The sequence below is a fragment of the Hipposideros armiger genome, unplaced genomic scaffold (genome assembly GCF_001890085.2).
Source record: "Hipposideros armiger isolate ML-2016 unplaced genomic scaffold, ASM189008v1 scaffold_390, whole genome shotgun sequence".
NCBI classification, from domain to species: domain Eukaryota; kingdom Metazoa; phylum Chordata; class Mammalia; order Chiroptera; family Hipposideridae; genus Hipposideros; species Hipposideros armiger.
This window is the reverse complement of record NW_017731740.1, coordinates 245581-257721: the sequence shown is the minus strand read 5'-3', so window position 1 is coordinate 257721 and position 12141 is coordinate 245581. Positions and strand designations below refer to the sequence as shown.

At 39.2% G+C, this 12141-nt stretch overlaps 1 protein-coding gene across 6 annotated transcripts in view; it reads right to left on the bottom strand.

Annotated features, from left to right (window-relative positions):
• DCLRE1C (DNA cross-link repair 1C) overlaps window positions 1-12141 on the bottom strand; it is a 39388-nt gene that overhangs the window by 6061 nt on the left and 21186 nt on the right. For all 6 annotated transcript variants that reach the window (XM_019663438.1, XM_019663439.1, XM_019663440.1 and 3 more), the window contains 2 exons: window positions 10638-10726; window positions 9897-9991 (listed from right to left, as the gene is read on the bottom strand). In XM_019663438.1, the coding sequence (XP_019518983.1) occupies window positions 9897-9991; window positions 10638-10726 (184 nt within the window). The remainder of the gene's footprint in view (window positions 1-9896; window positions 9992-10637; window positions 10727-12141) is intronic.

The window sequence follows — 12141 nt, the reverse complement described above, 5'->3', positions numbered from 1 at the left end:
AACTACTTTGTGTTTGTTATGAGCTGAATGTGTGTGTCTTCCCAAAATTCACAATTTGAAGCTCCAACCTCAGTGTGATGGTATCTGGAGGTGGGACCCACATGATGGGATTACTATTCTTGTAAAAAGAGGAAGATAGGTATCTCACTTTCTGAATGCCCATGCACCAGGAAAGGCCTGTGAACACACGGAGAAGGTAGCAGTTACAAGCCAGGTCACAGGCCCTCACAACCCAATATGATGGCACACCTTCATCTTGGACATCCCAGCCTCCAGAACTGTGAGCAGTAAATGTCTTGTTTTGAGTCTTCTAATGTATGGTGTGTGTTACAGCAGCCAGAGCTGGTGCACAGGGCTGTGAGAGATACTAGGAGAACACATACAGAGTAGATCAACTTGAACCAAAACAATAAGAAGTCACAATAATAATAATAATAAGTTGACTTTAGTGTCAAGAACTAAAGTCAACAAAACTCACTTGACTGATTTTTTTAAGCATGTTGCATCAGCATATAGTGAGCCCAGTCCACTTAAGTTCTTAAATTGAGGAAATCTTACCTGGACAACGGAATTTTCATAGCTTAAAATATGAGATTTATATAAATTAAAATGGTAAGGCACAGAATTGGGGAGAAAAATATTTTCCTGCCCTCTACTAGCACCTAACCTAAGAAGGCAATTAAATGCTCACGAGACTCCTGTATATGGCAGTTTATTGTTCCAGTGCTGACTCTGGTGTTAACTTATAATTACCTACATCCTAGAAAGAGAACTATTTTCCCAGTCATAAAGGATGTAGCTAAATACTACATTTTTTAAAGGCACTAAAAAAAATGGACCACAGAGACCATCTAACTCCCGTTTTACCAATGAAGAGACAGGCCCAGAGAAGGTATGTGACAATGCAAAGGTGGACAAACTAGAGAAGCAGAGCTAGGAATCAAACCCAATTCTTAAAATCCCATGTTCTGTTATGATTTATAATTGTTTAAGCAAGCAACTGTCCTTTTCTAAAGGACTTAAGGTGACTGAGATGTTTAGCTACTGTTATTTGGAATCACCATAGTCTCCAAGTATGGGTTTTTTTTTAAGCCATGGATTATATACATTTGTTTCAATTCTTGTAGTGTGCCAGTTGTCTTTTTATGAAATGTTTTTGTATCATCTCTAAGTTGGACAGTTTCGTGTTCTTCTGGATGCAGGACTATACCAGCACCATGGTACGTTTCAACTGTAAAATACTTTGATCTGTCAAAACATTTTCACATTAACTCGCCTGTATGTATCTGAAAAAATAACTAGTTTCTATATACTGCTTGTTTACTCTGACATTGTGTATTCTTTGTTAAAACTAAAAGTTTTAAGTTTCTCCGTATGAAAATGGAAAGGCATAATATAACACTGAGAAAATACCACAAAAAATATGAAGGTACTGAAATCCTTAATGATGTTTATAAACTGATAAATACAACTAAACCCAATAAAAAAATGGACAATGTCATAAATCAGATACTTTCCACCACCGTGCACTGTTGATGTTTGTATAAAGTGGTATAATCATATGAGAAGACAATTTGGCAATATGTATCAGACACCTTAATTTCTGAAATTTAACCCAATAATGAGAAATATGAAATAGACCTACGTACAATGTTCATCACAATATTTATAAAATTGAAAAGACTGAAATAACCTAAATGTATGACAAAGATTAAATATACCATTATCTAGTCACAATGCAAAGTATGCAGCCATTAAATTGGCATTTTGAATAACACAAATTTTCCAGTAGAAAGTTTACATGCTTTCACACTGTTCAGTGAACAGCCTTCACCGTCAGCCCAGTGTCCTTCCCGCCCTGGCCCCTCCCTAGGGACTGCTGTCCTCCTTGCCACAATCCCAGTAAGAGTCTTGGAGGAGGAGTGAAGAGCTGTAGGACACTGCCCTACTTCCACTACAGTTACTATTGCTCTCATTGGTGCCTATACAATGTTGCTTTTAAAACATTTTCAGTATCACATTTCTGAGTTTGGTGGCTATTTATATAAATGAATAAGAAAAAAAAGGAAATACATTAAAATGCTAATCAAAACAATTTAGAGTTGTGGGGTTCTACACAACTTTTCTAAATTATCTACAGTGAGTTTATGCTACTTTTATAAGACCAGAAGCAGTAATTTTTAAAAATTGCTCTGTGGGGATAATTATAGTGGTTAACTAGTAAGTTATATAAAAATACAACAGTACAAAGAGCGCTACTAAAATGGTTTTTAACACGCTAAGAGAAGAATGACTTGTCAGCTTGCCCCTCGGGTTGATTTAATAGCACGTGTGTATGAACACTGACTTGCATCGTGTTAAAAACTAAATGAACCTGCAAGACTGGTCAGCACACTGGTAGAGACCCCGAAGCGCACACAGCACAAAATGAGAATTATAAAGTCAGTGACAGGTAGGAACTACACATGATGACACCTGTGGCTCACAAAATTCATGTAAAAACATCTACAGATAACACCACAGGACTGTGGGAAGATTTTTATTTGCAAAAATACCTTAAAAGCTATAAAAATTGCTATATCAGTAATTAATGAAAAGCCTAAGGAATCTAGAAGAGACAAAATCAAAGCTACCAAAAAGGATAAAGCAAGAACAAATAAAATGGAAGTGAACAATAATTCAAAAATTCTTACACTAGTGACCCAATCAAAAAAAGGCATACTCATCATCAAAAACAAGCGTCATTTGGTTAAATGCATAAAAGATAAATGTTAAGTTTAAAATAAATTTTTAATTTATGTTTCCAGCCAAAAAAGTAACAGACTAAATTTAACGTCTCACCTGAAACAACTAAAAGCAAGAAAAAACATAACAAAGGCTCTCAAGAAATTGGACATCAGGCAGTGAAGGACAGTGATACCTAAGAAATGTGAAACAAATGAAGTGAGCCCTAAGATTGTCTGAGCTTGGTGGTTTTCAGGCAGAAAGGGGGCACCAAGGTAGAGCCTATCCAGCATCTCTGAGTTGAGACAGACATAAGTGGGAGTCTGAGAAAGCCAAGTGGCTGGACTCAGCAGACAGTGGGACACAGGTGCCCTCGAGTCCTCAGCATGCTGTGATCAGCGCATCCTGCGAAGCAGCACATCCCCAGGCCACCAGGGAAACAAGCACTCCAGAGAATGCAAGGAAACAGTGCCTAGTGCTGGGAACAGTGCCCGTTCTCGACAGCCAGAGTGGAACACATCATAATTCATGGGTGTTTTACTGTAAGAGTACTAAGATGGGCCTTGCCTCAGTAGTGGGGAAAGTTAATTCTAGATTAAGTGCTGCTCTGCTCCTGCCTAACAAAGATAAAAAGCAAGACACAAAAAGATCAAACTTTCCAAGTCACTTAACCACATGCCTGAACAAAGTTCAAGAATAGTTTTAAAAACCCCAAATTATACAAAACCTAACAAGGTGAAGTTCAGGAGGTATGGCATCCAATAAAAAATTATGACATGCAGAAAGGTGGGAAAATACAATTTATACTAAGGAAGACTGACCCAGAAATAAAACATGGAAGTAAATCATGATCTTGGATTAAGCAATAGTTTCTAAGGACACCAAAAGCACAAGTTATAAAAGAAAAATTAAATTGGACTTCATCAAAATTTAAATTTTTGCACTTCAAAAGACCAAGAAAGTAAAAACATCAGTTTGTTCTCTGTATGAGTCTGTTACTGTTTTGTTTGTTCATTTATTTTGTTCTTTAGATTTCACATATAAGTGAGAACATATGGTATTTGTCTTTCTCAGCCTGACTTATTTCACTTAGCATAATACCCTCTAGGTCCAATGGGGAGTTGGGTGAAAAAGGTGAAAGAATTAAGAAGTGAAAATTGGCAGTTATGAAACAGTTACAGGAATGTAAAGTACAGCATATATAATATAGGCAGTGTTGCAACAACTATGGATAATGAGAGGGTGGGTACTAGGACTAATTGGGGGGGGTCACCGCATAAATTATATGTCTAACCACTAGGTACAACTGAAATTAATATAATATTAAATGTCAACTGTAACTGAAAAAAATTTTAAATATAATTCAGAAATTAAAAATATATATACAATCAAGAGTCCTATGATACACATAAAATATGCTCAGAATTACTATGAAAAGAACAAGTTCTTGCACTCATGCTGAACAACGCAACTGTTTAGATAGAGCGAACTACTTGTACCTACACTGAAGATCCTTCAGGACACATAATTTAGTCAAAGAACAAATTATATAAATGATTTTATTAAAACGTATGGATGCATGCAAAGAATAATTTCTGAAAAGTAATATACCAAGTCGCCAGCTGTAAGACCTGGGAAATACATAGGGATGGGGGGGACTGAAAAACAAGTATGTTCAGGCCGGCCAAGTGGCGCAGCTGGTTAGAGCGTGAGCTCTGAGCAACAGGGTCGCTGGTTCGATTCCCACATGGGCCAGTGAGCTGCGCCAGAGATGAGCTGCTGCTGAGCTGCCAACAGGTGGCTCAGCTGGTGAGAGCACGTGCTCCTAACAAGGATGCCAGTTCAACTCCCTCATGAAATGGTGGGCTATGCCCACCCGCAACTAAAAGTGAACACGGCACCTTGAGCTGAACGGCCGTGAGCTGCCAAGGAATGATGACTGGACTTGGAGGAGCTGAGCTAGCTGCACCCACCCTCCACAACTAAGACTGAAGGACAACAAATTGGCTGTTCCCCTTCCCCAACAAAATCTTAAAAAAAAAAAGAGTATGTTCACATTTTACTTGTTTTGAATTCATTTGAATGCATACATATGTAAAAATCAAGCTGCTTACTTAATATTTATACAATATTGTATCTAGGTTATCCCTTAATAAAAAATGAAAAAAAAAGTAATACATGCTCAATGAAAATAAGAACAAAAAGACTAAAAATAAAAGTAAAAAGACCAGCTGCAGGGCCAGCCGAGTGGCGCAATGGTTAAGAATTGGCTTGGGACGCCAGAGGGCCTCGGTTCAGATCCCACATATGAGGGCCAGTGACACTGCCCTCTACAGCTAAGATGCTGAACAGCAGCTCAACCTGGAGCTGGGCTGCCATGAGTCGCCAGTGACGGCGTAGGCTGCAGCCCCTGTGGCAGTGGGTTGCCATGGGCACCATATGTAGCCAGCAGCCGCAGTGAGCGGCCGTCCAGAAGCCAGCGACGGATCTGCCTCGCCTGGGAAGAGCGCAATGATGATGCCAACTTGGGCCAGTGAAGCAACGTCCTCCACAACTAGACTGAAGAACAAACTGACAGCAATTTGTCTGTTCCCCTTCCCCCCAATTCCCCAGCACTGTTCCTATCCCCCCAATTCCCCAATAAAAATCTTTAAAAAAAACAAACAAAAAAAAACCAGCTGTAGACTGGGAGAAAATATTTGCAAATCATATCTAATGAAGGGCTTATATGTAGACTACATAAAGAACTCTTACAACTCAGTAGGACTGATAATCCAATTTAAAAATGGACAAAAGATTTGAATAGGCATTTCACCAAATAAGATCAATAAATGGCCAATAAGCACATAAAAAAAAGCTCAGCATCAATAGAGAAATGTAAATTGAAACAATAATGAGATATCACTTTACATCCACTAAAATGGCTGTAATCAAAAAGACAAAAGTGAACTAGAAGGTGAAGAAACTGGAATCCTTCCACATTGCTGGTGGGAATGAAAATGTATTCAGTTTGGAAAACAGTTTGTCAGTTTCTTCAAATGTTAAGACACGTTTACTGTATGTTATGGGCTAAATGTGTTCCCCCACAAAAACAATTCATATGTTGAAGCCTAACCCCCAGTGTGGCTATATTTGGACATGAGGCCTCTAAGGAAGTAATTACAATTAAGGGTGGGACCCTGATCCAACAGGATTAGTAAGTATCCTTATAGAAAGACATCAGAGAGCACTGTACTCCATCCTCAGGCATATGCACCCAAGAAAGGCCCTGTGAGCACTCAGCCACCTACATGCCAAGAGAAGAGGCTTCAGAATGAAACCCACTCTGCCAGCACCTTGATCTTGGAATTTTCAGCCTCCAAAACTATGAGAAATAAATTTATTATTTAAGCCACCCAGCCTATGGTACTTTGTTATGGCAGCTCAAGCAGACTAAAACACCATGTAACCCAGAAATTCTATGTTATCCACCCAAAATAAGTGTCCAGATAGAAAAATTATACACAAAGACTCACTGCAGCATTACTTACAACTAAAAAGTAGAAACAACCCAAATGACCATCAACTTTTGAATGGTTAAATAAAATGTACATCCATACAATGGACTATTTGGCAGTAAAAAGGAATGAAGAACTGATATATACTACAAGATGGAGGGACTTGGAAGACATATAAGTGAAAAAAGACAAGCACGAAAGACAAAATGTTTGGTTCCATTTATATGTAATGTCCAGAAGAGGCAAATCTAAGAGACAGACCATAGATGAGTGGTTCCTTAAGGCTGAAGATGGTTTTAGGGGATGACTGTAAATGTGCAGTTTCTTTCTGGAGTAATGGGAAAGTCTGAAATTAGTGGTGATGGTTGCACAACTCTGTTACAGTAACAGTCATGGAACTGTTCACCCAAAAAGGGTGACATTTATGGTATATAAATTATACTTAAAGAAAGCTTTAGAAATTTGACAGTTTAAAAGCAAAAAAAAAAAAAGTAATGTATTTGTGGAGTTTCTGAGAAGTACAATGTGTGACGATAATAGCATGAAGACTGGGATGGGAAGAGATGGAATTATAGTTTTGTAAGCCTCTGATACCATACTTGAAGTAGAATAATATTTATCTTTTCACTTTGATAAGTTAAAGGTGTATACTATAAACCACTAAATAACAAAGAACTAAAGCTAATAAGCCAACAAGAGATTCAATGGAATTTATCAATACTCAATACAAAAGGCAGAAGAGATAAAAGAACAGAGGGAACACACAGCAAGCTGGTAAATTTAAATCTAACCATATCAACAATCACATTAAACCTAAATGGTCTAAACACTCAATTAAAAGGCAGAAATTATCAGAGCCGGCCGAGTGGCACGCTGGTTAAGAGCTAGCTTGGGACGCCAGAGGGCCAGTGACATTGCCCTCTACAGCTAAGATGCTGAACAACAGCTCAACCTGGAGCTGGGCTGCCAGGAGGCAAAGGCGTAGGCTGCAGCCTCTGCTGCAGTGGGTTGCCATTGGCTACCGTATGTAGCCAGCAGCCGCTGTGAGCGGCCGTCCAGAAGCCGGCAACTGATCTGCCTCGCCCGGGAAGAGCGCAATGATGGTGCCAACTTGGGCCAGTGAAGCAACGTCCTCCACAACTAGACTGAAGAACTAAAGGACAGCAACTTGTCTGTTCCCCTTCCCCCAATTCCCCAGTGCTGGTCCCATCCCCCAATTCCCCAATAAAAATCTTTAAAAAAAAAAAAGGCAGAAATTATCACATTGGCTATAAAACAACAACACCCAAAAATATGTTGCCTACAAGAAACCCACTTTAATTATAAAGGAGTTAAGGTGGATTCACAGCAAAGGAAATCATCAATAAAACAAAAAGGCAGCCTAGTGAACGGGAGAAGATATTTGCCAACGATATATGTAAGGGGTTAATATCCAAAATTTATAAAACACTCATTCAACGCAACAAAAAAAAAAACCAATTAAAAAATGGGCAGAGGGTATGAAGAGACATTTCTCTGAAGAGGACATACAGGTGGCCAACAAGCATATGAAAAAATGTTCAATCTCACTAATCATTAGAGAAATGCAAATAAAAATCACAATGAGATACCACTTCACTCCAGTCAGAATGGCTATCATCAATAAATCAACAAACAAGTGCTGGCGAGGCTGTGGAGAAAAGGGAACCCTGGTGCACTGTAGGTGGGACTGGAGATTGGTGCAGCCATTATGGAAATCAGTATGGAGGTATCTCAACTGAAAATAGAATACCTTATGACCCAGCAATTCCACTCTTAGGTATCCAGAAAAACCCAAGACACTAATTTGAAAAAATATATGCACCTTTATATTTACTGCAGTGCTATTTACAATAGCCAAGACTTGGAAACAACCGAAATGCCCATTGGTAGATGACTGGATTAAGAAGCTGTGGTACATTTATACAATGGAGTATTACTCAGCTATAAAGAAGAATGAAATCATACCATTTGGGACGATATGGATGGACCTAGAGACTATTATGTTAAGTGAAATAAGTCAGTCGGAGAAAGATAAATACCATATGATCTCACTTATATGTGGAATCTAAAAAACTGAATGAACGAGCAAAGTAAACAGAAATAGTCTCAGAGACACAGAGGGAAAACTGACGATTGCAATATGGGACAGGGGTGGGGATGAGGAAGAAGGGGAAGGGATTAGACGGCATAAATAGGTAACTACAATATGGCCACAGGGATATGAAAGACAGTTTGGGGAACATAATAATGTTGTAAATATTTTGTAGGGTGTCAGATGGTCACACGTCTTGTTAGGGAGACCATTTCATGGACAGTGTAGAGGCCTGACTGCTGCACTGTACGTGAAGCTGACGTTGAATAATATTGTATGTCAACTATAATTTAATATACATATAGTCATGGGATGTGGAGTACAGTATGAGGAGTGGAGTCAATGGAATTGTAATAGATATGTATGATACTGGGAGTGGGGTGGCGGATTTGGGGAGGGGGTTGTCACTGTAAGGGGTGAAAAGTATAACTATTACACTGTTTTGTACACCTGAAACTAATTTAAAAAAAGAAAAAAAATACATAGGTGGAAAAAAGATACACCATGGTATAACAGTAATCAGAAGAAATGAGTGGCTATGTTATAGCTAACGAAGTAGATTTCAAAGCTAAGCGTACTATCAGGGATACATATATTTCCTAAAGGTAAAGGGTCATTTCCTCAGGAGGATACAATCTTAAACATGTGTATACCTAATAACAGTTCTTCAAACAGATAAAGCAAAAAGTGATAGAACTGCAAGGAGAAGTACACAAATCCACAATTATAAATGGAGATTTCAACCACTGTCTCACTCACGGTTAGAGCACATGGGCAGAACAAGTCAGTCAGCCAGGATATAAAAGACTTGACCGTCATCAACTACATTGAACTAACTGACCTTTATAGAACACTCCACCCAACAGCTTCAGTCTGCTCACTGGTAAAACTGGGAAGATGTCCCGTGTAGATTTGTGCTGAGGTTTCGCTATAATATGTGTAAAGGACCTAGCACAACATCTGCCACACAGTAAGCGTTGAGTAAATAGTACCATTATTACTATGGTTTGGTCACGTATTAGCTCTATGGTCTAACTGGCTCTACAGCAGAGCACTGCAAAGCCAGACTCCTAAGCACGAAATCACAAAGCAGCAGACTACTCAGAATCCCAAGTTCTGATGTCCACCTCAGACCTTCCCTCCACTCTTTACTGGGAAATGAACGAAGGGAGAAAAGTGTAGAGCATGTCCATTATGTATGAGCACTATGGATCAATCTGATCAGAAATGAGGGCAAGGAAAGTTCCCATTATCAGCATTTTCTAGTATCTTGAAGAAAATGTTCGAACAGCCTTTATGGCCTATACAAACCATGGGGCATGTTTCCAGAAAAAACCATGGGGCATGTTTCCAGAAAGCTGAGAACACCCTTCAATACAGGCACTTGTTTTAAACCTATGAAAGAGATGGAAGTCCTGATTTTACAGGCTGAAGAAAGAAGGCAAAGCACTTTCCGAGGCCATGGAACAAGTCTGAGTGACACTCTCCAAGGCAGCTTTCACAGACCTGAGAAGCGGTCTTGCCTGGAAACCCCACACCTCCGCCCACACGGACATTCTTACCTGAGTCTAAGTGGGTGGTTCTAGCTCTCTTCAGTTTCCCCAGCGGTTTATACTTTGGCTCAGAGCTTTGGGAAGATCGGCATAAAGGCTTTAAACTGAAATGAATATGAATTTTTATTCATTTGGAATCTAAGCATCATTTAGAGAGATAAAAACTTGACCATGGGGGTAATCACATAACTACTTTTAAAAACTGAAAAGCAATGTTTATAATTAAAAATCACTTCAGTATATTAATGAAGTGCTGGTGGATAACTAACTGCAGGACTGAGGGACAGCAGAACCCCTATCTGCTTCTGCACTGCAGAAAAGCAGGTCCCTGTTCTACAAACTTAGTAACACAGTGACCCCTTCTGGCATTCAGGAAATACAGTATAGCTAGCGGCTTCCCCTTTCCTCTTCAATGAGGTTTCCTTATCTCTTGCAAGAATCTCACAAATTTGATCTCATTCTAGAGGCTGAAAGCTAAGACCCAGTGAAGATGAGACACAGAAGGGCACAGAAATAAGAGTTGAGGGCACCCTGCCCTTTGTCGAGGGCCTCTGCCTCCTGATGCCAGATTCCCAGAAGCCTTTGGGAATGTACGTAAAATACCCACTTGAAGAAAGCCATGATGCTCCCAACCAGAAACATATTCACAGCCACAGCCACTTCACGTCCTTGCCCTTGTTCTCAGGCCCGAGACTATTCTCTGAATCCATCCCGTTCAACAACACAAGTTTCACAGTAGTGAGTACTCACATTTCTAAAACTTTATCCACAGTTGTGCCCACTGGGATGACATTTGGATATGCATTCACAGGGCAGATGTAGCTCAAGAAATCTTTAATCTAGAAGAAGGAAAATAAAAGGGATCCGTTATCTCAACGGTGAAAAATCGGTGTTAAGCAGAAAGCTCATGGCTGTGGTTGTCAGTGCTAGCTTCACATGGGGTGCACAAAGAGACCTCTTAGGAAAAAAAAAACCCCAACGCTCAGGCCCCATCCCAGATCCTTTTAACCCTGCGCTGCCATGGGACCTGAGATTCAATGTATTTAAATTTTCCTTAGGAAGTACTGAGAATCACTGATTAATGGGATTCAAAGAGTCTGTATTTCTTCATGTGACAGTTTCCTTGTCTGTCAGTCACCCATATTTAACAAATCCCCCTTCAAGTAAGTTAGAATTTAGCTGAGTATTTAATACAAGAAAACAAGGTGTAAGGGTTGCACATCTTTCCTCCAACAAATAACTGTCAGCAACACCAAGGGAATCGCTTCTTTGAGGTTGCTCAATTCTAAAGGTTTATTCTAATCTAAAGGACAATTACATGCAAAATTTAATGAATCCCTTGATTTTCTGCAAAGCTCAGAATGCTAAACAGAGGAACTCTATCCCTATTCCTCAAAACATCTTATAACTTCAGCTTTGTCACTTACTAGATTTTGGTGAGCTTGTGATCTCGGTCAAGTTACCTGAAGTCTCTAAGTTTTAGATTCTTCATCTAAAAGAATAAATGAGATAATGCATATAAAGTGCTTAGCCCAATACCTAACACATGGTTAAACATTCAGTAAAATCCATTACAAAGCTGATAAATGACAACACAAAGATTCTTATTCGCTTCTGAAAATGGGGAGACTGAGGCACAAAGTAATTATGTATTAGTGCTTGACTTATTCAAATAAAGGACCAAATCAAAAGAGGTAAGAACCCAAGAATTATCAATAACTCCATATTAAAATAGAATGGCTACCTTAAGACGGGAAAAGACAGGAAGATCCATTTTTCTGATATTTTCTATAAACAATTTCTTTTGTACTTTTAAATACTCAACTAAATTCTAACTCACTTGAAGGGGGTTTGTTAAATATGGGTGACTGACCTTAGACAAGGAAACTAATGTTATATGAAGAAATACAGACTCTGAATCCCATTAATCAGTGATTCTTAGTCCTTCCTATGGTACGTTTAAATATATCGAGTCTCAGGTCCCATGGCAGCTCAGGGTTAAAAGGATCTCTGGGGTGAGGCCTGAGTGTTGGGGGTTTCTTTTTCCTAAGAGGTACCCTGGTGCAGGCATGCAAATGGAAACCATTATTTACCTACCCGCAACCTGTATGATTTGCAGAATCAATCCAAAGTTGAGGCTGGTAGAAATCTGAGGCTTTTGAAAGGAAAACAGATAAAGAAAAAAAGGCCAAGCCTGTACCAGAAATGATTCACTTATTCTACTCAGGGATGAAGTGGCCACAAGGAGACAAGG